Consider the following 27,405-nt stretch of genomic DNA (forward strand, 5'->3'; position numbering starts at 1 on the left):
TTTCCTTGTTTCCAAATGCAGGTTTTTATTGGTCTTTCTCCACTTGAAGCTATTTAAGTTATACAAATGGCACTTACAAAACATAAAAAAAACTCAAAACTGTTAACAAAATTTCAGAGTGAGATGTTTTCAAAGCCACGACACCCGATAAAGGAGACTGAAAAATTCTTGACCTATTGTCACATGGAAGAAGCCAGAGCAGAAGTTACATGGTTCGAACTGCAGCTAGGAGTGGGGAGAAAAGGGCCACAGTGGATGCAAAAGCCAGCAAGCGTTATGTGCCAAGTCACAGGATTGTTCAGGATTTCAGCAGGCCACCTGTTTCTTTAGAGGCATCTTTGTCCCTAGAGCAGATTGTGGTTCAAACACTGACAGATCACCCCTGAATTTGAAAGAAGGTAGATGAACCCAGAGGTAAAACCCTGGCATCACAACAGGAGCGGAGATGATGGTAGGGAGCCCATCTCATCCCCACTCAGATTAGGGGTGCCAGCTGCTCTCTGAATAGAGAGTTTAGCACCAAGCTCCTATAGGAAGGACCCATATAATGGCAATGTGGCTTTAAGGCTTATGAACCCCTTCCCCCTACCTTGCCGCCGACCACTAGTAGTGGCCCTTTGTTTTGGCACAGATGTGAAGCCACAAGCACCATGCATGGTTTATAGCTTAGCAAGGCATGGAGATGTGGACTGACCCATAGGAGCCAGCCACTGGAACACAACCTGTGGCTGTGATGCAGCACCTTATATCTGGAATACATCCACCTGTTTTCTCCCCCCGCCCCAAAAATCGGTCCAGGCTCAAACTGGGACATCTGGTTGGCCAAGTACAAAAAGGTAGGCTATTTAGGTGGTCACAGGGAGTAGAACGTCACCCTTGGAAAAGCCTCAAAGGGCAAAGTGCCTTCTGATACCCTAAAGAGAGGTTTAGCATTACCTATTACAAATGCACACATTGTTAGAACTCTAATGCAGAGAACAGCTGATAATAGTGCTATGGAGAGCATATATAAATAGACATTAAAAATACTGTTTTGGTCCTTTCTGCTTCCAGTAATGTTGCTAAGTTTTCATGCCATCAATGCAGAGTTGGCACTTGGGTCAGAGACACTGACTAGTCCTCCCCCCTGGGGTGGCAGAGAGGAGATAGCTTTATCAGACCTATACACTAGAAATGGGCATTTTACACTTTGCCACCACACTGTTCTGTGGTGAGGATTTTAAGATTCCAGTAGGGTATGAGATAAGAAGTGAACAAATACCACTGTGCAAAAGTTGCTAACGAGTTTTCTATTCTAAACTGAGATCTGTAATTTTGCTTCCAGCCACTGTCCAGGGAATGAGAAATATCAGCCAGTTTACACTGCTCCTCTCCTCCCACTGCTCCTGTAGCCCAGGAGACTTGGTTGTTGGGTAAAAACCTCACTGAGATATGGCAGCTGGTGGGGCAGTCCCGCTGTGTGCCAGACTCACTTGACTCCTCCTGAAGGCATGGAGAGGAGGCGGGTCAGAACCCTTGTAAGGGCTAACCCTTGCTAATCAATAGGCAAGTATGCCCACCCTGTTCAAGTTCTACTACCCCTTTTAAACAGCCACAGGGAAATCAAATTCCCAGCCTGGCTGGCAGAAGTTTTTGTAGAGGAAGTCTTCCCCAGTTGCACACAGAGGTGAGCCAGAGGGTTGCTACCAATTTCACTCAATGTGTCCAACTACAGTATCTGTATCAATTCAGAGAGCCTGTCCCCTTCCAAAAAAGTCTAGGATTAGCACTAAGGCAGCTTCATTAGCCTCTCAGGTGCACATCTCAGTGAGATGTGCTAGAACCTGCTGAGACAGGCTCCAAGATGCTCCTTGGACACTTAGAAGCACATGGGGCACAAGGGGAATCCCATTGACGGAGCTGGGAGTCCGAAGCCTTCTAGACTGATTGGCCTGAGGAGAGTTTCTAGATGAACCCCCTGCATGTCTTTCCAGTTTTGAGAGTTAAGCTTGCTAGTCCTGCAGCTGGGTATGATCTGCTAGATCACCTCTTCTGCCCCCACTAGGGACTGAAAATATTTATCCTTCATAAACCAAGTGGGAAGAAAGTTTCTTCCCATGCTGGGAACTATGGAGAGCACATTTAATCATAGAGACAGAGATTAACATAACCCATCTCACCTCCCTTGGTCTGAGCAAATACCAGGAGTGTGGGATGCTGGCACTCAGATTCTCCAGCTTTGTGCAAGCTAGCCCTTGCTTGACAGCAGCATAGGCATTGGCAGTAGAGATTGAGATATGGTGCCAGCACTCCAATATGGCACAAGAGAGCAGAGGTGATCTTATTCCCTTTAGTTTTAGGGGAAGAGGACAACAGAGGTGATGCTCAGAGCCAGGGTGGAGGATGGCAACTACAATTTTGAAGCCCAACACAAACCCAAGGAAAGACCCCACTAGCTCTATAGACAAGTTGCATTTTCCCTAGGTCACTATCCAGTTAAGAGATAAAGAAGACCAACCTCCAACAAATTGGATTGGCTTCTATGGCAGGAGGGAGCAGCAAGCCAGTCTGAAAATCCTTTTACAGAGAAAAAAGAAACCAAAAAAAACAAAACAAAAAATATTGGCAAGGGGGAAGCTAAAGTGCATTTAATATTCCCAGAGGGTGGAGGGGTCGATTGCATCGGTGGAAGCCTTGAGGACACCAGCATGGTCACCCTTCAGGTATTTGCCGTTGGTTTTGATAGCCACTTTGTTATAGTCGCAGAACTCGAAGAAGAAGTCCACGGGCGTATCGCTGCTGCTGGTGACAGAGGACTCGTTTCCCACCATCCAGTATTTCCCAGTGGAATCTGCAGATAGGGTGGGGGGGAGGGGAGAAAAGCAGCATCCTGAATGAAGGATATCTGGGATGGACGCCAGAGGCTAGAGAACACTGCCAAGCTACTAAGCTGAACTGAAGACAAAAAGAAGTGTTGTGAAATTACAGATAGGAGGAGAGGTGGTGCCATTACAATCCACATGAGTTGTGATCCACAGTATTGGAGTGTTCTTTAGAGAGAGATCAACTCAACATCCAAAGACTTTTAGGACATTTGAAAGGAGAGCCAGTTTTTCAGCCTGAGCTGTTCAGTTTGCCCATGGGAAGACCGGAGAGGGCCACTCAAGGCCAGCCTGCTTGTTTCAAAGTTTCCTGTGCTTCTTAACTGAACCTGAGTTCTTGACAGCTTAGGGGAGCCATGAGACCCCATGGGTCACTGCAATCACAGGGGGACAGAGTAGCACCTATGCAACCCAACACTCAGTCTTGCTCCTAGTGACTCCAGCCCAAGTTCAATGGCAGTGACAGGCTCACCCCCAGCCAGCGACAAATGTCACCTTATTATGGTCCAAGATGTCTGGTTGTTGGCAGTCTCCAGGACACCAAGGGCTGAAGAGATAGAGAGCTGTCCCTCTGCAACAAGGCTGAGGATTCACAGTACAATAGCAAGGGGGTTTAGGTTTCATTGACATGCCAGAATTGCCTTGGATTAGGTTGGTTAGGCAGAGGCTTAACAAGGGGAACCTGAACAAGGCAGAGATCAGAAAGGAGTCTCCTAGACTCAGGCCACTCCAGCAAAGTGGTAAGCCAATGGTCACTCTAGAACAGTGACTCAACCTTTCCAAACTACTGTACCTCTTTCAGGAGCCTGATTTGTCTTGTGTATCCCCAAGTTACACCTCAAAAAACTACTTGCTTACAAGACAAAAATACAAAAAAAGTGGCACAGCTGAAAAGTTACTCATTTTTACCATACAATTATAAAATTGACTGGGATATAGATATTGTATTTACATTGTGTATATAGAGCAATATAAACAAGTCATTGTCTTTATGAAATTTTAGTCTATATTGATTTTGCTAGTGCATTTTATGTAGCCTGTTATAAAACTAGGCAAATATTTAGATGAGTTGATGTACCCCTTGGAAGACCTCTGTGTATCCCATGGGGTACTGGGTACCCTGGTTGAGAACCACTGCTCTAAAGGCAGCCTAGATCAGACCTCTAAACCTCCTTTAAGTCCACAGAAGAGAGTCATCCAGCAATGCAAAGAGCCTCCTGGTCATTCTACTCTATGGAAGGGTGCCACACAGCATTGGTCTGTGGTGTAGGAGATTAAAGCTGTGTAGCCCTTAGGATAGTAGCACTGCTAATGACCAAATGATCTCCTTCATGCATCACGTTGTTACTGTATGAACAGCTGGGCTATTCATACAAATACAGCCACAGGGGACAATGTGGGTAGGTGGAACCCCCAAGGCTGCATACCAGCAGGACTGACCTTTGATATTGTATGCACCATCATTGAACTCCAGTTGAAAGACATCATAGGAGGAACGATTGCAGTCCAGGGTTCCAGTCACCTTGCGGCAGCCAATGAAACCGTGTTCCCCACGAAGGACAATGATTGGTCTGTTAATCAGCTTCATCAGGAAGTGTTCTGTCTCACCTACCCAGCCAAAAAGGTCAGGAGAAGAGAAGGGCAGTTAGGTACCCGGCTTGTTAAACAGATCCAGATTCCCTGGGGGAGAGTATGAGAGATGTGCCATGGAGATTCCCCCCCCCCCCCCCCCGCAAGGCATCCCAAGCTATCCTCTCAAGGTTCTAGATTTGACTTGGGGTGGGTGAAAAAACAGCCAAGGTGATTGGACGTGGTCAATGGGTTTGACTCTAGTCTGGTGGATCAGAACCTGGGAGAGGAGACAGCCACCCTCCCTGCTCTTTGCCACCTTCACTCTGACACAGGCCAGGGGGTGGCAGAACAGTAGCCCAATCAGTGAGGTCAGAGGTCTCTAGCTTTCCCAGTGTCACCCCAAGCTCTTCCCCACCATTACTTTCCCAGAAATCACTAGCCTACAGAGGCCAAGGCATCCCCTCACCTGCTGCCTCAACAGTGGCTGCGAGCTGCCCGTTCTTCTTGGCCGTGACATACTTGCCATTCGCAGCCTTCAGGGTGATGCGCTTGTCGCACCATTCGATGTCAAAGTAGCAGCTGGCGTTCCTGCCACAGCAAAGACACAGCAGACAAGCCATTGGGAAGGGAAGAGCTGTACTGGGGACCATTCTCCTCCAGAGGGGCAGCGCAGCTTGGGGCCCATGGAGAATAGCTTATTCTGCAAAGCCCTATCCAGCCAGGCAGGCCAGCTGATGTTTGAGATCCTGCATAGGAGGGTCTGGTGGCCTTATCCCAGCATCTTTTCTGAGGAGTTTTAGGGTTAAAAGAAATTCACTATCTACTGTGCAATTTTAGGCTACAATTTAGGTCTGAACGGCCAGCAGTTAGTGGAGCAGACTATACTCTTGGCAGTAATCTTTGGGCTAAGTTCCCCTTTGTTCACCTGATAGTTTAGCCCTAGGAGTTTGCTTCCATGGTCTCCTTCGTGACATGTCAAGGCTTTCGCCCTGTGTAAAGGTATAGGTTTTACCTGAGACGGGCTCAAGGAAGACATTCTGGGGTGGTGGAGAGGGAAGTCAGACACCTTCTGAGATCTACTTTAGGACTCCAGTCTAGATTTGAGAATCTGGAGTCTTGTTTCTCTATCAGGCCTAACTTGGGGAATCCTCATTTTGAGTTCCACAAGGACTATCCCCATATGCAGTTAAAGATTATGAGATCCAAGGGGATTCTTTGAGGCAGTGCCTAAGGACAAACTGGAAGTGGCAAACCTCAGGCCTAGGTTAGTCTATTTCCTTGCTAGGGGGGGGGTTGGAGAGTGTTCAGTTACAGAAACTCAGGCTCACTTGCCCAGAGGTTTTGGGCAGAGGGACTGAAGAGTCACCTGGAGTCAAACTGACCCTCTTGCTAGGCTTTGCTTTGGGTGTGCAAATTCCACAGCTCAGGGGAACCACATCCATCTGGTACTGGTTACAGAAGGCAAGGACACTCTTAGGTATGAATTCCATTAAGGAGGAAGGCACTCTAGACCGCATGCTTTCAGGACAGCTGCTGTAATTCTTAAGTGATCAGCGTCCCCCCCAGCTTTGTGCAGTGTTTTAACAAGTCTGGTTTGACTGGATGAAATAGTGAGAAGTCTCACTTGGTGTACCACCACTCAGTTTAGGAGAGGGAGGATCATAAAGGGTCTGTTATTTTGCCTTGCCAGGCCTGCTGTCCCAAGGACACCAAGACAGACAGCAGAAAGCACAAGATTCTGCTGCACCTTCAGATATGGATGAAGCTTGCTGCATCTACTGTACTCTGGAGAAGCTGATGGAGTCTTGGGGCAAAAGGGAAACTTGGCGTTGGGGTATCTGCTTGGAAGAATGGAGCGCCTGATCTTGGAGGGCAATACTCAAGTCACTGGACCAGGGCCCATGCAGATAGGACAGCTATTATAAGGACCTAATATTATAGTTCTCTTGTGTAGATGGGTGGGTTCTAATCAAGGCTTTATTTTCACAAGGAAGGTATTAGACCCATTTCTGGCACACAGCCTAATTTACATCTAAGGGTTCAGATAGGAACTGCAAAGGATTATTCCTACTTGCCTCTAAAGGGCCTTATTACAGCCTTCTGTGAAGTTTGGCAAGTTGACTGCTCCAGATACCCAGTTGTCCTTGTGTCAAACAGGCCCAAGTGAGGCAGTGTAACAATTCACAACAGCTACTGTTTGCCCCCTCCACTCTAAGGGGATGAATGCTTGCAGAGGATTGGGGCCTTATCAGGTATGGCATCACTACCCTACTAGGGCCATGCGTAGGAATGCTGCACACCTTCACTGAGCAGCATCTCTTGCCTGCATATCCACTAAGTGCATTTGTAGTTGCAAGTGAAGACAGTGTTTCAGCCTCCTGTGGCGAGGGACAACCTTGGGGGTGGACCAGTTGCTTTCAGTCAGACCCTGGACTCAGGCATTTCTACCCCAGTGCTGGGGTATCAGGGCCACCTTAGAACAGATGGCATTCAGAGGGTAGAACAATTTTGTTCTACATGCAGATGAGACCCCTGGATTCTTTGGCTCCAAAGACAGCGACCAAGCAGAATGCCCTGCCCGCTACAAGCACTGGACAGAAGACACTCTAGAGACTTACTTCGCTGAGGCAGTGGACTGTATCCCTCCATTGGAGGTGAGGGTCCAGTATTTCCCAGTATAGGTCCTGAAGGCACACTTCTTGGTGTCCTTGTTAATCTCCAGTTGGAAGGTTTCTTGGTCACTCTCCTCATCCTGATTGGCTGAAAGGTCCATCCCTATAGGAGAAAGTCAGGAAACTTATCTTGTGGCAAGAAGCCCCCTCCCCATGAGACTGACCCCTCCACTCCCCCACCAACCCAGTCCAGCTCAGACTGGACAGAGCAAGGACTATTAGAGAACAGCCCCTAATGCAGCCAATTTTCAACATGTTTGTTAGGGACTCAATGAGTTAACTGAATCAGCAGCACAAGAATATCAACCACAAGAAAGTGGGGCAAGTTTCGCAGAAAGATTCTGTTACTCTTAGCGAATCCCCCTTAGCTGCACTAGTACCCCATGCATAGGCTTTCTGCAAAAAAAAAAAAGCAAAAAAACAAAAAAACAAAAAAAAACACACACACCACCATCCATGGAACAGTTTTCCTGACATTAAGATTTTAATCTGGATGCTCAAGTAGTTGGAACAGAACATTTCAGCTAAGTCTGCAAACAGCTGAGCGTGCTACTCTTGGCCCTATTGCTGATCAGCCCATCAAATGAAAACGAGAACGAGGGGAAGTTACAATTGGCTACTAGATGTTTTCATGTGTAAGAGATGCTAAACTAGTCAATCCATACTAGTAAATCTTGCTTCAGCTACGTGACTTTCCACCACATCTGTAGACTTTACAGCATGCTTAAAACCAGGGCAGGGGCTTCTGTGTGTTAATTGTCAAAGCACTTCCATGTTTCCTAGTCATGCTGCAGCACTGGAAATCAGAGGCTGCAATATGGCTGAAACAATTTGGACCCTATTGGCTGTACAAAGGAGGACAGAATTCAGGGTGTCATATTGTGGTCAGGTCCCTCCATCCCAGAACGACAGAAGTTAGTTTGTGTCCCATCTAAACTCCTCTCTACTCTTCCAGGTCAGCTGGAAGAGATTAACAAGGATGTCAACTGGCCTAGACTAGCATCCTGTACAGTTGAAAGGCACTCCATATTAAAACTGGAATCATAGGACATCTGCACTGGGCCACTTTCACCCTAGATCCAACTCTTGAGCCTGCTTCTCTCCCTCCCATCCCAACACACTGCCCTGCTCTGCCTGGCTTGTGCATGCTGGCAGTGCCTTGTTGTTCTAACTGTACTGTCTGGCCTATCATGCACTCAGGCTAGTCCTCTTGCTGCTGCTCTGTGCAAAACTGCACTGCTTTATCCTCCTGTACACTGCTACCCAAACAGCTGCCATGGCACCCTGAGCCAGTCTGGCCCGGTGAGATACTGAGAGGCCTCACTTGCATCTGACCACAGGCATTTATCCTCAAGAAAATATGCTTAGTCAATACATGCTTGGGCCAAGTATCCCTGCATAGAAAGGGAAACTCACCAAGATTGGCAGCTTTTTCCTAAAAATACTTCTGGGATGTGAGTCACAAGCAAGCACTTTGGAGCCAAGAAAAGCCCAGAGTAAGATTCCAGTGTCAGACTTCAGAGATCTTAGCAACCTACTGCTTTTGCTTCTATTCCTGGAGCCTGCCATTCTCCACTGGGCTTTGGAATCAGAATTGTGTGGGTAACTCTGCTGAAATGAATGCTAGCAATTGAGGGAACAATCAGGCTGCCCTAGGTGGACAGGGTTTTTCCAGGAAAAATATGGAAATGGCTGGTTATTGAGAACAAGTTGCTCGCCCATTAGCAAGAATGAAGTGCTGAACTTGACAAGGATTCCGGAGCTGAATTAAAGTGGGAGCATTCAACATAATTGCTCTGCAGTGTGTGTTTTAAAGGGCCATGGTCTACCACCAAAATTAAGTTGCCATTAAATTGTGTTCACAGCATCCTTCAATGGGATAAGGTAGAATATTTTGTGAAGGGCCTTTTCCACTCTGATGTTTGAGGGTCCTCCTCCAGTATAAAGCCTGCCTGTCACCTCTTCATTAATAACAGTGGTAGCAAAGCTGGAACTGAAGACTTGCAGAGCTGGAAGGGAGAGAACAAAACTGCCTATATCAAGTGCCTTCAAATGCACAGGACAACTGACTAGTTTTCCTCTAATCTTTCATCTCTTACAATCTTGAGGGTTACACATAGTAGTTGGCATAGAATTTTCAGAGTCAGATTGTTTAAATTAAAGGGATGTGGTGGCCAAACTGCAAAAGCCATGAGATTAGATAGGCCCAAAGCTGCACGTCCATAGAAGGGAACAGGCCGAGACAGAGGCAGGCTAGTTAGACAACTGTTATCTAGTCAGACATCAGGGTGAAGAGTGCCTCCTTTGTGAGAAGTTGATAGGGGCAGTGTTAAGAGATAGCTAGGGAAGGGTCGGGCACGGCTTCAAAGGGTTAGCGATCCCTCTCTAAACCTTCACATGCATTTAATAGCCAATACTGAGGCCAGCTAGGTCTGGTTTATAAACTGATTAATTGGAATGATGAGCAAAGCACTTTGCTTTCAGCTTTTTGTTTACCGAGCTTGGTTAGCCATAATCTCAATTGGCTTCTTGTCGGTATCTTTTCATCCAGGCCCGTCCCTCTCAGTTGAACTAGTGTGACTAGTCAGTGCAAGAATACTGCTGGTGCGCATCTGCACGTGTGTCAAGCATTTGGGGGCAGTCTGAGCTGGCCTTCTTCCCCAAGGAGAGATCCTGCTTACCTCTTGTCCTCTCGCCCTGCTTCTGAGCTCTGTTCTTCACAGCTCAACAACTTGTGGGCGTCAGTGCCACCTTTGAAGGTCCCTGGATTCTGGAGCCAACCGAGAACCAGTCCAGTCCCTGGCTTTAGCCTTTAGGCGCACTTTTTGCTGTTCAGAATAGCCAGAGCACAGCAGTGCTCCAGCCGTGCCTCCTTTGCCAGGGTTTAGAGTGGTTTTCAGCAGCAATATGCTGCCAGAGAAGCCTCTAATGCTGGGGAAATCCTGGGGGGTTAGATCCAGCTGATTTATAATGCCTTTAACCTGGCTGAGGTGACTAAAGGGGCCAAAATCAGGGCCTTTGCCTCTGCTCAGGTCAGCCCTGTTGGTGAGCCTGCTATCTGAACCAGTCTGCCCCCCCCAGGAGAATTCTCTCTTTTGCCTGAGCCTCTCCTCCAATATGACCTTAACTGAACAATTTGCTCATTCACCATGATTTTGACATAGCCACGTCCAGTCCCATGTGCTGCAGAACTCAATGCAAGCCAAGCAGACAGCATGCCAGGCATTCAGCATTCATTGCGTTCCTACACACTGTTTCAAAAGGAAGCTGTGTGGCATGTTTGGGACTGATGTAAGTTATTTATGGTGCTGGCGGCAGTGACTATGCAATGATCCATGTTTTGTCACCTGATCAGAGGGAGGGATAGCTCAGTGGTTTGAGCATTGGCCTGCTAAACCCAGGGTTGAGAGTTCAATCCTTGAGGGGGCTATTTGGGATCTGGGGCAAAAATTGGGGATTGGTCTTGCTTTGAGCAGGAGGTTGGACTAGATGACCTCCTGAGGTCCCTTCCAACCCTGATATTCTATGATTAGCTGAGACAGGTTTGAGCCAGATGGGAACATCTCAGGTGTGTCAGCTACAGAGAATGAAGAGCTCTACCAGGTTATGGGATAGTGTCTTCTGCTAGAGCCACCAAGGCCCCGTCTACAAAGATGGTTTTAGGAAAGTCTCTGATCTGCAGCTCAATAGGCTGATGTGTGGAGGGAAGAGGGGGGAATTTTTACAAGTTCTCTGCAGACACAGCCAGGAGGTCTCAGTGCAGCCCACTTGATCAGATAGCTTATGGGAGGAGAGGGGTAGGGTCCTGACAGGACAAAAGTTTTGGGTAAGGACCTTCAATCCCCAGCTGTAGGTCTAACTTTGGAAGGGGCACAGCTCTTGCTACCCACTATGCTGCTACCCCCCCTTTGCCTGCAAATTTTCCATGCCTGCCATTTGGGGTTTGCTCCTCTGTGCTCAGCTATAGTAGAAGCAGTTAAGGCTCACTCACATCTGGAAGTCTATTTGAATAAGCCTTTACACAATGGCCATACACTGAGGAATGCAGTGAGTCAGAGGCTGGCTCTGGCTGGTCTCCCCCCTTGTAGGGAAGGAGGGGCAGAAAATAAGGCCTCACAGAACCAATGAATGAATGTGACCGCACCAAGACCTGAGTAACAGGAAGAGTTTGTCTTAAAGGACTATGCAATGGCCAATTCTCTTAGTTCTGACAGCTTGCAGGTTGGGGGTGCTGCCCTCACCCTGAAATCCCCCCCCCCCCCAGCAAAGTGGGAAGGAAGTATAGAATATTTCTTGGATCTTGGGTAAACGGGCAGAGGTGAAGGACATTAAGGTGGCAGCTGGCAGGAAGAGCCACAGAAAAAGGAGTTTTGGTTTCCTGCTAAGTTCCATGGAATTTCTCAGTTCCATTTGATAAAAACAAACATTTAGGGTTTTAGTTTCTTTCACCTCTGCTCTCCCCTCTAGAAGGGGATGTTTTCTCTCCCAAACCCAGGGTTCCGTTAGGAATAGAAAAGGAGTACTTGTGGCTTGGAATTTAAATGGTTTACATGAAAGACTGAATACAATTACTGGGGAATTTTTCATTCAAAGCTGTTTTGACCAAAACTCTTTGGCTGGCTCTACTGGCAGGGATGATCCTACTCCAGCAACGATTTTGGGCCACTGCTTCTGTTTGACAAGCACAATCAGGCCAGCCATAGGGCAGCAATGAGCAGCCTTCCCACAGATGGGGTAGTCAGAGGAAACTGCACAGAGAAGCCTGCTCTCTCACTAGAGAGAGTCCTATGTTCTAGCACTTGAAATTTGACCAGTTCTTCCTAGTCTAACAAGGTTCTAGTAGAACCACATGCTCCCAAACAAGGTGTCAACCTTGCTTAATTGGGGAAAGGGGAGGAGGTCAGGAATATATAGTACTCCCCCCATCATGGGGCAGGGGGAGCCAGCAGTAATTCTCTCCCCTACTCCTTTTCCTTATGGAACACACTAAGTAGAACGCTGTAGACCAGGGGGTTCTCAGCCTTTTCTTTCTGAGCCCCACCCTGCAACCCAACTCCACAGCCCACCTGTGCCACAGCTGGTTTTCTGCATATAAAAGCCAGGGGTAGCAAGCGGGGCAATTGCCTGGGGCCCTGTGCAACAGGAGCCCCTGGGAAGCAACACTGCTCAAGCTTCAGCTCTGGGTGCCGGGGCTCAAGGCCCTGGGCTTCAGCCCCATGCAGTGGGGCTTTGACTTTCTGCCCTGGGCCCCAGTGAGTCTGATGCTGGCCCTGCTTGGCCGACTGGACCCCTTGAAACCTGCTTGTGCACACACCCCCTCCAGGAGGCCCCAGACCCCTGGTTAAGAACCACTGCTGTAGACTATTCTATAGTTGGGAGTGGAACAGGAAGTGAATCTGATAGTTTGCAAGTTATGCAGCTTCTAGAAGACTCACTGTCTGAACTGCCAGTAGAAAAACCCACTTGACTATTGACAAAGGTGATTTAGGAATTCCTTGTAATTGGTTTTCTGGACCAGAACTATAAAATACTGCAGGGTTTTATGCAATTGCAGAGAGGGTTAACTGCAATTTTTGTAAAACCCCAAGACTGGATTAAATGTCACCTGCAGCACCTTGTATTCCAGCTTGGGTACATTTTGCAGAGCCTCTCAGACCTGCTGAATCAAAGCTCTTTGGGGTTAAGTTATGCATGTTCCATTAACTGTGGATTTCACCTATACACTGCATCTCCCCAGAACCAGCCTTGAGGTTTTAAGAGGATGCTTTCCATGGTGAAAGCTAAGCACGCCAAGTTTGCTCAGATTGAAATTTGGCAAGCCAGAAGGGTCAGAGTGATTCACCCTTTACCCAATGACGCAAAAGGTGGAAGTATCCAGGAATGCATGCAAACATGTTTGTCTAGCTATCTGTAGAGTCTTATGGATACACAATCCAATGCATATGCTAAATTAAGGGCTCCAAGCACTAAGCACCAGCGTTTAGGGGATATGCTGGTCCATTAACCAAATTCCCAGTCACTCACTTGCTCCATGACCTTTGCGCCATCTTTTGCCCCTCTAGAAGCAGGCAGCATACTTCACAAGGTGTTTTGTGGAAGCATGGAGTAATGCTACACTGAGAGAAAAGATCATTAAAACACATGAGCAATGGCTTCACCATCCCCACAATAGGAGCTCAAAAAACCCCAGCAAGCTGAGTTTGTTCAGTGCAGCTGGGTTAGTCACCAGTCGCACCAATTTGCCAGGTAAATTGGTGGTGCTCTGTAAATGTTAAGTGGTCCATAAATAAGATGGTCACTGATGTCTCTTGAAGGTGGTTAGAGGCGATATTGATCTGGATAATCGAAGTGTTAGGAGTGTGCCATGGCTCAGTGCTTTGAGCCTCTAACCCACTTCTCTCCCCCACACTGCTCCAGCTTGACAGGGCTAGTCTGTGGCTTCCATCATGTAAGCTAAAGAGAAAAAGGAGGACTTGTGGCACCTTAGAGACTAACCAATTTATCTGAGCATAAGCTTTTGTGAGCTACAGCTCACTTCATCGGATGTAAGCTAGTTTCCCCACCTAGATAGTGGAGTATCACCTATGCATTTCCAAACAGACATGGAGTACAAGTGCCAGGCTCCTCTCTCTCTCATGCTGAATTCAGTTTGAATGGCTAGTGAGCTGTGGGAACAAGGAGGGCAGCAGGAAGTAGTGTCCCAACTCCTAAACTAGACATGGAAATCTACCTCAAGCCCCACTTCTTGCACCTGCAGCAAGGTCAGCATCAGCGGACAACTACTAAGACACCTCTAGCCTTTCAAATACAAGAAGAAGGGCACCTTCTCTCCACCACCCTCCCATCTGGAATTTAGCAAGCACCCAGCATGGCCATTTACAGCTGCTAAACAGGCACAGGCTTGCCTCCGAGCAGTGGAGCGGAGTACCTGGGGACAGAGCACAGCTGTGGGATCACCAGAGCCCCTCATTCTCTTCTGCTCCCCAATGCTAGGTACATTTATACTGCAGCTGGAGGGGTCATTCCCAGCTCAGGCAGGCACTCCCATTAGCGTCGATCCAGCTAGCCTGCTGAGGATCGCTCAGCCACTGCTGGTGGCACCATGCCAAGTACAATCCCACCTGAGATCCAGGAGAGTCGGGCAGCTTTTAAAAGCTTGTCAGCTCAGAGCTACCACAGGGATATCTACACCCGTTGGAAGTTACATCTCCAGTAAGGAGGTCCCCTTGGAGTCACTCTGCATGCTCCGACCTTGCTGCTGGGGTTCTAGGCTTTGAAGGAGGCTATTGCCAGCTGGGGCAGAGAAAGAAGGGGAGCTGGTAAGAGCTGCCAGTGCAGAACAGACAGAATATGGCTGCCCACAAGCCTCTCTCACATTATTTTAGCAAGAAGCTGAAGGGGACAGCGTTCTGTGCACTGCATCTCCAGGTGCAGACACATCTCCTTGAACTGCCATTGTAGCCTTGGTTTCGGATATGAAATGTTAATGTACATCACTGTACTCCCAGGAAGATCTGTTCTTGGCTTCCCTTAATCCAAAATAAGTCATCTGGAGGGATGCTTTGCTCTGTATGGGGAAGACAGTGCTGGGTTGCAGAGGGCAAAAAGCAAGACATGCCAGGAGCTAGATTCTGCCTTCCTGGGGTTCCTCCTTCTCCCTTCTGCCCACAAAAGGGCTGAGACTAGTACTCTAGTCACTCAAGTCTGGAGGGGGGTTCCAGATGCCACTTATTTAGATCTCTTCTTTCCTGTCAGAGAAATAGGCCATGCCTGTCCTGCTCCAGCTGCATTACACCCATTGACAGGGGGTTTGCAGAACATGGTCTCCATGCAACTGGAGAACTTGAAGTCTCCCAGCCTTCCACATCAGGGTTTTAGTTTTAAATTATGAGCCCCCCAATCCCTGCCTTCTATCTAAGCAGATACTGCATCTGCATCACGAACTGGAATGTAGGAAAAAGAGCCAACAGCTAGATAGCTACCATGAAATCGTACTGAACAGAGACCAGCTTCCCATACGCTATGGCTCAGCAGGAACCACCTGCTGAGGTACTTGGAATGTATCAAGAGTTAGCCAAGAAACAAAAAGAAAAGGAGTACTTGTGGCACCTTTGAGACGAACCAATTTGAGCATGAGCTTTCGTGAGCTACAGCTCACTTCATCAGATGCATACCGTGGAAAGTATGCATCCGATGAAGTGAGCTGTAGCTCACGAAAGCTCATGCTCAAATTGGTTCGTCTCAAAGGTGCCACAAGTCCTCCTTTTCTTTTTGTGAATACAGACTAACACGGCTGTTACTCTGAAGCCAAGAAACAGTCTCCCACCTGGGGGCAGGAGATGAAGTGGGAGTGATAAAGCAAATCTAGATAGACAATGGTGTGTTTCTTTTTTCATTTACAGACCTCTAAAAAATTTCAAATGGAGGTATAGATCCCATTGGAAATCTTAGCCTGTGGATCACTGGGAGCTGCAGACCACAGGTTGAGAACAATCAATTTAGTGCTAGACAAAGCACTGGCTGCCCAGAACCCACCCTCTTCCCCACCACCATTCAAGGGTCAGCTGTCCATCTGATAGTCCCTTGAGACAATCCAAGTATCAGATGTAACACACTGGATTGTAGGCCCATAGGTGGTCTTACTCACAGAGACTAGATCAGGCTGTGGGAGGAGAGAAGGTTCTTGGAAGCCCTCTCCCCAAATGCCAGGCCGGAGTTGGGTTACACAGACTCAGCAGAAAGGAATGCAATTACACTCCAGCAGAACAATGCTTCAGAGGGATGTAACAGAGACGGAACAGGAGGTTTGGAGGGTCACAGCCATGCAAAATTAGGGAAATGTTGCATGGTAAAGTATCTTGAGTACCAAACAGGCTTTTGTACCCACAGCTTAGCAGCTGACGAGGGGGAAGAAGAAAAACAAAACAAAGAAAAAGTCTCCTTTCCTGCATCAAGGATTAGCCAACTCTAAGGATACAGAGCAGGACTACTTGTGGCACCTTCGAGAGTAACAAATTTGAGCAAAAGCTTTCCTGAGCTACAGCTCACTTGGCTGCTATTCTGAAACCTGTTTAGGGATGAAATTGTTCACTTTGGCCAGCTGGACCTTCTGCTCCACTGGTCAAGGCTAGATCGGTTCATCCCCACCTTCCAGAGGATCTGGAGTGTAAGGAGAAGCCAAGGTCTCCCCCACAGCAGCTTCTCCCCCACAGCGAGTGATTCCAGGGACATGTGGCTGAGTCAGTGTTACTAGTCAGAGGTTTTTACCGTCATCCCAGGCTGTGCTGCAGGCAATTATAGTAATATTAGAAGCCTTAGGGCTCCCATTCTGGTAATTCCTATATCCCTGTCCCTTGCTCTGGATAACGTACGCAGATAGCTTATAAGTACTCCGCCCCCCCTGCGCCATACACCAGTTGGTGTCTCGCCTGTTGCTTTTGACTTTTCACACCAATCAGCAAGTCTTACGTTGCTTTCTGTGTAAGAGCTTTATGCACTCATTAAGCATTGTGGGAGGAAGACAGTGATCAAGAGAGCAAGGCAATTGTTGCTTTCTGACCTAGGTGCATTTAGGGGTGATGTGTGAAAGATCAGAACCCCAACTACTAGGTTGTGTTGCCTAGTCGCCTCTCAACCTCCCCCCCTCCCCCGAGGGTCTATGCTCGATAAGATTAAAAGGCAGACGTCCAAGCTGAGAGGTGGGCATGCTGCTCACACCTTGAATTTGGCACTCTGCCTGATTCTAAAGCCAGAAGCAATATTATATTGAAAGAGTTTTCAGTTGTTATCCCAGAGCGCTCTGCAAATACCATTACCGTCAAACTTTAATTACTGCTCTTTGTAGATTTCCAGTCTGAAATCAGCATGACTCCTCCTGACCTTTACAGAGCTGCTAATTAAAGTTAGAGACAAGAGGGAAATGAATAGGGAAAGGACCAAGAACTAATCTTCAGGGAACTCCAAAGTGGATAGAAAGCCACTTCAGGAGAAAGTCTGATTGGTTGGAGAGGCTCTTGCTTTTGGCCAGATGGATGCAGTAGTCCTGTGGTAGAGGCTGCACTAGGTGTAAAGGAGAAGCCTTTATCAACAGAAACGATGTAACTGACTATTGAATAAGGTCAGACAAACCTAGAGAAAAATCCACCCAGGATATGGAATGAGGAGAGTGGAGGCAAGGGAAAGTTATGCATCTCTGGTGATTTTTTTTTTTTAAATTAAGTTGGACTGTGGCAGGTTTCATAATTAAGAATCTGGGGGAGGAAGTTGTCCAAAGCAATAGGAGGAGCAGTAGCAAGGAAACAGGAACAAGAGGTCTCGGAAAGTCACTTCCTAGGGCAGTCTTTACATGGAGAAGACTCCTCCTCACATTTGGCAAAGAAAAGTCAGGGAGGGCAGGAGAACTTGGGGTATTAAAGAGGGCAAGGGGATTGCCAGCATCTTTGGAAACCAGGTGATAGGAGGAATTAGTCTTTGCAGCTCTGGTGAGAGCTCCCAGTCTTACCTTGGTGCAGGGGGATTAACGACATTGTTTTGAGACATTTTGGAGCTAGAGGGAGAAGAGTGGTCTGTATTTTGTTGTGCTATTAAAATAGTTTTAGATGAGGAGAATTCATGCCATTAGGGAGCGTATCTCAATTACAGCACTTCTACCATGAGTGGACGTCACCACCAAGGCATCTTAGTACAAGCATTCTTAGGCATTAGTACCATTAACAATGAGCCCTATGTACATCCCCAATTGTTCCCTGCATCAGGAACATTACATAACAAAAGAATTCTCTCAGCCCCAACCCCTCTTTGCTTAAGCTCCCCCAAGGGAAGACAGCTGTGGAAACGGACAGGAAGAAAAGCCAGAGTTGGATCAGGAGAGGGATTCCTAATTCCCTAGCTGCCAAGCTTTCCCACTGCTGCCAGCACAACAGGCTGAGAGATTAACCTCTCAGTACCCCAGGGAGGCACAGACTCTGAATGAAATACGCTTGTACATTCACAGAGTCAAACAGGTCTTCCAACATCATTACTCAGTGGTGAAGTATTCTAGCAGCACCACCCTTCCCTCTGCCCTGAGCCTACTACACACGGGGTGGTAAGTGATGGATACACTCTGTAGCTGCTGGAAAAATTCAGGACCCTAAACAAGGCCATTTCTAGACAGAAATGAGGTAGATTACCTCTGAGAGAGGGGACCCATTTCACTGCTCTGGAAGTAGTTTCTAGATGTAGATCCTTATAGTGAGGTGCACAAGCTAAGCAGCATTCACACAGTCCCCTATATATAGACTGAAGCAACCTCTGAATTTCTGTAGCTTGTATTAGTGCAAGTTATTACAGGATGGCAACAAGTGGAAAGCTGAAAAGCGTGCAAGGAGACCTCACGCAGAACAAAGGAACGGAATTACAAGTGCACACCTGCCTTTTCCGTTAGCTCCCATGGCTCAGACTCCAGCAACATAGGCAGAAGCTTAAGTATTCTGGGAATTGCTACACAGCAGGCAGAATTAGTTGCTGCCCAGTGCTTGGAGACTTAAAGCTATAGATGCAAATGCTAAGCTGCATCGTTTACTTCAAAATTCTTATGTATGTACTGAAATTAGAGCTCTATGGTGTAAGTAACAATTCAAGTGACATTAACCCACTACAGAATCTGCAAACACTTGTTATCTATAGCACAACAGACCTCTAAGCCCAACTAAGATGGAGGCCTCTGTACTAGGTACCATGTTCCAGAAGAGCTTGAGGCTTGCCTACACAGAGTTGCAAGGATTTAAACTAATGGGGTTATTTTAAGCCAGTGCAAAAAGATGTTACTGATTTATAAACCAGGCTTGGTTAATTAGATTAGGAACGGGTTTAAATTCAAATAAGTCATAACTAAAATGAGGGTATCCAAACAGGGTTTTTTTTACCTAAACCACTTTGTGTTTCGGCTGCCCTGACAAGTAAAGTAAAGGGTTGTCTAAACACAAACTGGGCAAGACAGAGGGCACATTCTCAGTGTTACTAGTGAGGGATTGAGGCAGAGAGATTAAGTGACTAAGATCTCAGGAACGCTGTATAGCAGAGCCAGGAACTGCATTCACGTCTCCCAAATCCCAGTCCAATGTCTTAACCACAAGGCCATCAACCCTCCCTGAAGGGTTATTCATAGATCAAGCCTCTTCAGCATGTTAACCCCATCGGAGAAAGCAGCATGTCTTTCTTTGTGGGGCTATATGGTTACAAGCTGGTTCAGATTTGCAGGTTCTTCAGTTCCAACTGGAGAGTAAGCCACCTGAATAATGTTACAGGGCTCTGCAGGTCTGAGGCCTCCTGACCCACTGAGTTAGGCTTCATGTGACCATCCTGGGGCCAAATCTGGCTAAAATTAGAACTACTTCATTAATGGCCTGAAAGTCTTGAGGTGGAATTCTGGGTCACACGTGCACTGCAGGACCAGCAGCAGATCCAGCAGCATGACGTGGGTCCTTCTAGTAGGGTAGGCAACACATTCCATTCAAATTCACCACTCAAAGGGTCAAGCCCCTTGAGTATTGGCACATGGGGGCTGACATTAAGCCAGATGTACATTCATGCTACCAATGCAGATAATATATGCAAAGTTCCAATTTCCTGGTCTGCAAATAGAACACGAACAACTAGGCTAGTCTAACCTTGAGGAGACCAAAACCACTTCCAGCATGAACACACTTGCTAGACAACAGTGGCTAGACAACATACATGGCATTTATACAGTGCTTTCCATATGAAAATTTCAGGGCACTTATGAACCCAAAGTAAGCTTCAGAAGGCATCAGTGAGGCTTAACCTCTCTATCGGTAAGAAGGGTTATTCAATTGACTCTGGTTAGGATAGGTCTACACTGAAACCACACGCGCGCACACACGTCTAAAAGCCCAGGTCAATTGACTCAGACTAGGGATTAAAAATAGCAGTGTAGACATTCCCATTCAGGCTGGAGCCCAGGCTCTGAAGCCCAACAAAAGGGTTAGGCCTCCAAGCCTGGGCCCAAATGTCTACACTGCTATTTTTATCCCCATAGCACAAACCCAGTCAGCTGACCCAGGCTCTGAGATGCTCTGCCATGGGCTTTGTTTTCTGTGCAGTGAAGATCCACCTTAATGACAGAGCAGCAGATTGAACCTAGGTTTCTTGATTCCTATGCTACAGCAATGAAGGGATGCCCTTAAGGAGGTAGCCAGCAAGTCAGTCACATAACTGAAACAGTATGGAGATAGACAATTAGAGGCCAACTCAAAAGAAATCCAGCACTCCAGCAAGGCACGGTTACAGCTGAAAGATGCATCCAAACCTGCCACCCAACACTCAAGTAGAAGGGCCTCATTTGTGGCCAAAGGACTCCTCCTTGAACAACATGCTATGCTGAAGATTCTAGAGAGCTCCAGTGTTGTGGCATTTTACCCAGCAACAGTGTCCGTGTGGAGGTCAGCATGACAGACCTTGTGTCTTGCTACCTGAAGGGACCTGCATGCTAGGGTAGGACTCCGTGCTCCAGTGCTAATTTAGCCCAGATACACCACTTACTTCCCACCCATGCCCAACTGCTTTAAGCAGTCATTGCTGTGGGTCTGCCAGCAAAACTAGAAGCATACAGGAAAGAGCTGCCAATGCTGATAGAGGGAATTTGGCAAGCCATGAACTCAGGAGCCTAGAAATAGAACCACAGTCTCACCTGGGCCAAGATCCAGGGCACTTGTGGGTTTGAAGGCTTTTAAGTTGGTTTCAACTTCCCTTTCATCTGAACTTCATTCCCCAACTCTTGAGGCTACACTCCTCGCTTTCTGGCAGTAGGTACAGAAGCTCAGTTCAGAGGACTGGCCTGTACCCCTCATTGCTTAGCTTGGATGCATGGAATCTGGTTGCTTAGTGGTTCTTGCCAGGAGACCATCCCCCCACCATACCTGCAGCCCTGCCCCAGACTAGTTTACAATAAAGCTGCTCTGGGTATCGCACCTCAAGTCTTACACTTGAATAGCGACTCCTAGTTAAGGAGAAGAGACAGTTTGTTGGGGCCAAGTCTGGACACAACCACTGGTAAATAGACTGAAGCCTACGCAGGCTTTGAAGAAATGAGGTCTGCAGAGCAGTGGCTAATGCAGCACCCAAAGAGGGACTTCTCCTAGAACTATGCTCTGGTTAGAGTCCTGGATGCAGCGGCAATAAGGAGTTCTACTACTGCATTGATTTCCAACCCCTTCCTAGCCCCCCCATTAGGTAGGTTTGGATCCCCATATTAACAGCGTAGCAGGTCATTTAACCTCTGTCAGGGCAGAGCTGGGAACATATCAAGAGTCACCCCCCCTATTCCGAGTATTAAGACAGCGTTGCCTCTGGCTCTCTAGCCAGGTGACTGCCAGAAGTAGGTGAAGACTAAGAGGGAAGGACAATAGGAGCGCCACTTACAATTGGCATTTAGCTACCAGAGATCAGGCACTAACCCACACCTCTCTCTGCAATCACCTGTCCCCAGTGTACTGTGAAGGCCAGGAGTCAGAAACCTCTCCAGAATTCGAATTCCCCTTCCCCACAAGCAGCAGAGCTATGGAGATCACTTACACGGATTGCTTATGCAGGCTAGCTTTGATCACTTTGCTCAGTTCCTTCCTAACCTCCCCCCCCCAGCCCCTCATGCTTCCGGCACACAGCCTGTAAATTCACTTGATGTTCCATCAGGTCAAGCCATGGTAGAAAGTATCTTGCTCTAACATATGGAGGGGATAGGGTGACCAGATTACAAAAAGTGGCGGATTTTTCACACCTGCTTTTTTTTTTGGGGGGGGGGGGATTGTTGCATATATAAGACCCTAATATCAAGGAATCTGGTCACCCTAGGAGAGGGCGATCACCCACTCCATCACTCCTGTGTCCAATAATTAAACAGGGAAGGGGAGTCCTGTCTGAAGGAGCCTCCCACCAACAGAAGAAAAGACATCTAGTAAAAGCTCAGCAGCCGTGGGGGTGCTCTCACCCCAGGGAACCTAACTCCCACACAGGAGGCTTTGTTACAGCAGACCCAACATCCCCAATCCCAGAAAGAGGTGGTTTGTTTTTCTTTATCTTCCAAACCACATCTTATTTCTAACCTGAGATTAGAGGCTGACCTTGATATTTGCATATGTGAGCACCCTGTTAACATTACCCTTTCTAGGGAATAGGAGAGTGGGGTTGTCTGTCTCCTAGATAAACCAGCTCCTTCTGTGCTCTTGGCAGGCTTCCCAGGTAACTGGGCATTTCTTTCCAAGTAGGCTAGTTGATTACACCTTTGTCTGTGATCTCACCTGCTCCCCAGGCAGACTGGGTTTCTAAAATAGCCTGCAAGCAGTTACCTGGGCATAATCTCTCTGGAGGCTTTGTAAATCAGAAAAGGAAGCAGACAAATCTAGATCATCCTCAAAAGAATTATACAGTCACTTCTTTTCCATGCTGCCTGCCTGATAGACCTGTTTGATTTAAGTTTCCGGCTGATCCAGCCAGGACAGCTTCAGAGTCTAGGGTACATTCCTAAATCCTGACTGGGAAGAGGCGATTAGTTCTGTGGCTCTTCAGGCAAGCCCTGAGGGAGCTTTAAATTCATCTCCAGGAAGGATCTGAAGCACCCAAAGAAGTGGTGAATCAGAGCTGCCTCCCAGTCATCAGGCTGAAATCCCACCATCCCCCACTTCCTGTCACGAATCCCCAACCCTAGCAGACTTTTCCTTAGGTTAGTGAGGAATGAATCCCTGATGTTCAGGGCTTAATTCCAGGAGGGACTGACAGTGTGGTGTTGTGGGGGAAAGGGTGTGTGTTGTGAAGAGCTTTTCCCATTTCCAAGTGTTCTCTACCTGAGTACAGTGGCAACAAAAGCCAAGTGATCTCTGCTAACTCAGCACTTGTTGGGCCTGTGTTCACTGATTTCAACTATCCCTGGGGCTGCATATGCTCCAACTTCAGGAAAACCGACAAGCCTAGGCAGTAGCTATTATAGCTCTAGCTGTAAAAGCTATCTGAACCCAGGAGCTCCTCTGGGCTTCCTGTGGGAGAGTCTTTCCTTCCCTCCAGATACCCAGACACAAGGATCCTTTCTCAGAGGCCCTTTAAGTCTATCCACTATGTGTCTAACTTCTAGTTAGGCCAGGCAGAGCCCAATTAGTGGAGAGGTAGCACTAACAAGGGGCAGATGCTAGCTAGGCCTATGCTCACACCAAACTCAGTATTTTGGAGGGAGAGGGGGAAACTAGTTGAGGTTGCAAAGAACATAGGGAGAAAACCCTTTGGTTTGCTACCTATGTTCTTTGCAACCTCACCAATGGTGGTGGGAGACAAGTCACACCAAGGTACTGCTGCCCTCCCCCATGCAAGGGGAAGAAGAGCATGACCCCCAATGAATCAGTTCAAAATACAGATCTTTCAGGGCCAGTATCAAGTGTTCATTTAGGATGAGACTCCCTTAGTCTTTTAGCCAGGTCGCTCAGAGCGTCAGTCTCCAGAGCATCCTCTCCTCTGCAGTATCAGACAATAAGGACAAGCTTATCAGTCTAGTAGGGGAAAGGGCTGTCTAGGAAAGCCTCCCCTTGACATGTGTTTTTAGCTTTGTTTCTAATTAACCTTGGAACAGAGGGAGAAACCAGCAAGGGACTGAAAGAACAAGCAAGTTGTGCCCCAGCTGAGCTCCACAACTGTTCATTGCTGCTGCTGGCTAGGATTAACCAAGCGGAAACTGGTTCCCTGCCTGAAACATACTTAAAGGAGAGATCATATTGCAGCTAATCATTCCACTGCTACCCATGACAGTCTTGAGAGGTATGAGATGTCTTTCCCCTTTAAGGGGGAGACTGAATGAAGCTAATGCAAGAATCCAAACTGGGATCCATCTGGACCCATGAACCAAATCCCTTTCTCCCCCACCCCAAAGGTTTGCACTTTGGGCTTTTAACATGTGCCAGAAAACTTATGGGAAAAGTCAGGGGAACAAGGAACCCAAATTAATAGGGATATAGCCAATGTTTGGTCTTCTTGCTCCTGGTTCTTCCTACCCCCCCGCCCTCTTCAAATTAAGGATCAGGCCCAGAAGAGAGATTCAACAGGGAAGCAGAATGCCACATAGACTCACTAGTCTGGGTCATTTGACCTGTTTCCGCCATAGGTGATGGAGCCCACAGCCCCTTTCACTCCTTCCAAAGTGAACAGAGAGATTTCCCTGCTCTGGGAAGACTCCTCAAGACCTTCAGGCAGCCTAGCCACATTGTTTGGGCTTCTCCACTCATAGCCACATACCACACCCTGAAAATGAGCAGTGTTATTTCCACCAGTGCTGCAAGAGCCTTCCTCCACTTCCTTGGCTTGTAGAGAGGCATTCCCTCTGCAGCCTGCTGTAAAATGCGCCTATCTGACCACTGCTGAATGCCTCCCCACCCCCACCATACCACCCCTCCTGACATCTGCTTTTCCAATCCCAAATACTCCAGCGTGACAAAAGACTGGAGCAGCAGCTCCCCCTCCCCCCAATGAGCTCAGCAATAGCCATTCTTTCTGAACCACAAGCCCGCCCTTGTTCTCCTACCAGCCTCCCCATCCCCCTTACCCCCCCCCCCTTTGACTGGGCAAATATTAACTATCAGCCAAAGGAACAGTTGATATTTTTTGGAGTTGGGTTGGACATGGTTAAGTCAGTGAATTCCCTGTAGCAGTCTGTGGAGTAAAGACAGAGCAGGCAGTCATCCAACCATTACAGACACTTAAAGTGAGGGGAGGTAGGAATCCTTGTGGTTGCACATCCATTTTGGTGATTGTTCACAGAAGGGCTTAGACCGAATTCATTCCTCAGCCTTCACACACATATGGAAAGCCAAGCTGTTATCATGTTTATCTGACCTGTACCACAAAGCCAGGCAGTTTGTAATGTACTGGCTCTCACCTACACAACTGACGTATCTAAGATAGCTTTGATCAATACCCTCTCACCCTGCAGGAGGGGAACCATTTTACAGCTCCCCCTCTATGTTGTTACCAAGCCTTAAGCAACTGGTGGTTAAGCTTGTGGGTGCAGAAGGTGCAAGATGGGACCTGCATTAAATGCTTAACCGCACCGCTTTGTGCAGTCTCTCTAAGCTCCCAGTTAAGAGCGCGCACACATGGAGCGCTATGGTCAAAAATACCGCACAGGGTTCTTTACCCTTCATACACAAAGCTGATCACTTCTGCACTCTATTAAAGAAAAATCTGGCTTCCAAAGGGAGGGGAGGAAACCTCAGCAGGCCCGGCCAAAGCGGCAGCAGGCAAAGGCAATGCTCCCTTTGTGTGAGCTGAATGTAGGTCATGTTTTCGCTGCACAACCAAAATCAGCCGCTAGACACCGAGTTTCAGTTAAAGCCCTTACATAACCCTGCTAAATTCTGCCCTGCAGCGAGCAGGCAAGGGAGAAGCCTGTCTGCACAAGCCAACACGCACTGAAGGGCCATTGCCGTGGCCCGGCGTAAGCAGCCAAGCGGGACTAGGAGGCCAGCATGCACACGCGTCCAGGGGGGTAGCTAGCCCCCGAACTGTAGGTCTGGGGCTGCCCAGCATGGCTTCCCCCTGCACACAGCCCTGGGGGAGGGGCTGCCGGGCAGTTCTGCAGAGCTCCAGGAGTAAGTGGGGGGGGGGGGGCGAGGTCTGAAGCAGCCCACTAGGTCATGTTAATCACAGCCCCTTCTCTGGAAAGGGGGGGGGGGGCAAGCGGGAGATTTGGCGAGGGGCCGTTCCGTCGGGGGTTGAAAGTAGCTGCTGCCGTGGAGGGCTGAGATTCCCTTGCCGCAGCTGGTCGGGCCGGCGGCTCCCGGCGCACGATGAAGGCAGCGAGGACTTGGATGAAGCACCGGGGCCAGCCCCTGCCGCCAGCCCCAAGGCGCACGCAAGGCGCTGGAACGAGGTGGATCCCGGGGAGGCGGAGAGCCACGGATCCCAATAAGGCCAACCCTGTACGCGATGGGAACCGCTTTCCGAGCCAGGGGGTGGGGCAGCCCCGATGGGCACATGCCCATCGCAAGCGAGGTGTCCCCCCGCCCCCGTACAAAGGCCTGGGAGCTCGCCCGAGGATGCTGCTGGCAGGGAGGGCAGCGGGGGGGTCCTTACCTTGCCTGGTGGACACGTTCCTCTCGTTGCCGGCTCTCAGGACCACCTGGGGGCAGCTCTGCTCCAGCACGAAGAGCTCGTCCTTGCCCACCTTGGTGCTCTTGCCGGCCTTGAGGGTGCCGCTGGGCCCGGAGGGGGCCAGGTAGCGTCCCTCGCCGTCCCGGAAGGCCACCTTGCCGGACCTGAACTCCAGCGTGTAGCCGGTGCCCTTCTCGGGCTTCTCCACCAGCCGGCCGTCGTGGCGGAGGAAGCGGTGGTCGCAGGTCTGGACGCTGTAGCGCTGGTCCTGGAAGACCAGGGTGATGAGGGAGTCCACCCCCCAGGGCACGTCGCGGTCCACAGCCATCTCCTCCTGCTTGGCGCTCAGGTGGGCGTAGCGCTTCCTGGTGAGGCTGTAGATGTTCACCTGCGGGTGCATGGCGATGTGCACGCTCCACTTCTCGGCCGCCGACACGGCCTGGGCGAAGCAGGAGATGCGGTCCTCGGTGCCGCCGAAGTAGCGCTTGTGGGGCTCGGACTGCAGCGACCAGCGCCCGTCGTCGTGGGCCAGGATGACAAAGCGGCAGTCAGCGGCCGGCTGCTCCCGATCGCAGCTCACGTTGCCGTCCTTGTCGGCCGCCAGGTAGCGGCCCAGGTGGCTCTTCAGGAAGACCACGTTGGAGTCGTCGCCGTCCTGCTCCAGCGTCCAGATCTGCTTCTTCTTCATGCTGGGCGCCGAGGCGTTCACCTTGAAGCCGAAGGCCTCGGCCGTCAGGTACTTGTTGCCGCAGTTGATGAGCCCGAACTGGATCTGGAGCGGCGCCGAGGTCCCGTTGGCGGTCATGCTGGCGCAGCGACGCGGGGGGGAAGCGGAGCCGCTGGGGCTGCAGGAGCCGGCTGGGCTGCAGCGAGAGAGAGCGAACGCGCGACAACAGGGGGCGGCGGCGGCGGCTGCTGCTGGCCTGGGTTTTCTCCACGCCTCCCGCTTCCTGCCTCCCCCCGGCCTTTGTTCGCCTGGACCGCGCGTCCCCCCCGGCCCCCCTCTGCCGCCGCACAAAGCCCGATTCACAGGGAGCGCTCCCAGCTGCAGCCTATATAGAGGGGAGGATGTCGGGGCTGTGCTTGCAGCCACGCCTCCAATTGAGACTCTGGGGAGAGGGGTGGGGGAGCGAGGCTTCTGCAGCCACTAAAAAGAGGGGGGAGGTATGTTCGTT

The 27,405-nt window shown here is 49.0% G+C and overlaps 1 protein-coding gene across 1 annotated transcript; it reads right to left on the bottom strand.

The window, feature by feature from the left end:
• On the bottom strand, positions 1-27,175 carry FSCN1 (fascin actin-bundling protein 1). The gene is made up of 5 exons (XM_048867014.2): positions 26,213-27,175; positions 7,052-7,208; positions 4,900-5,021; positions 4,302-4,469; positions 1-2,830 (listed from the first exon to the last, which is right to left on the bottom strand). Exons 1-5 carry the CDS (start codon positions 27,033-27,035, stop codon positions 2,628-2,630), a joined length of 1,473 nt encoding a protein of 490 aa, XP_048722971.1. The 5' UTR covers positions 27,036-27,175; the 3' UTR covers positions 1-2,627.
• Between the last annotated feature and the right edge of the window lie 230 nt (positions 27,176-27,405).

Source organism: Caretta caretta, chromosome 10 (genome assembly GCF_965140235.1).
Source record: "Caretta caretta isolate rCarCar2 chromosome 10, rCarCar1.hap1, whole genome shotgun sequence".
NCBI lineage: Eukaryota > Metazoa > Chordata > Testudines > Cheloniidae > Caretta > Caretta caretta.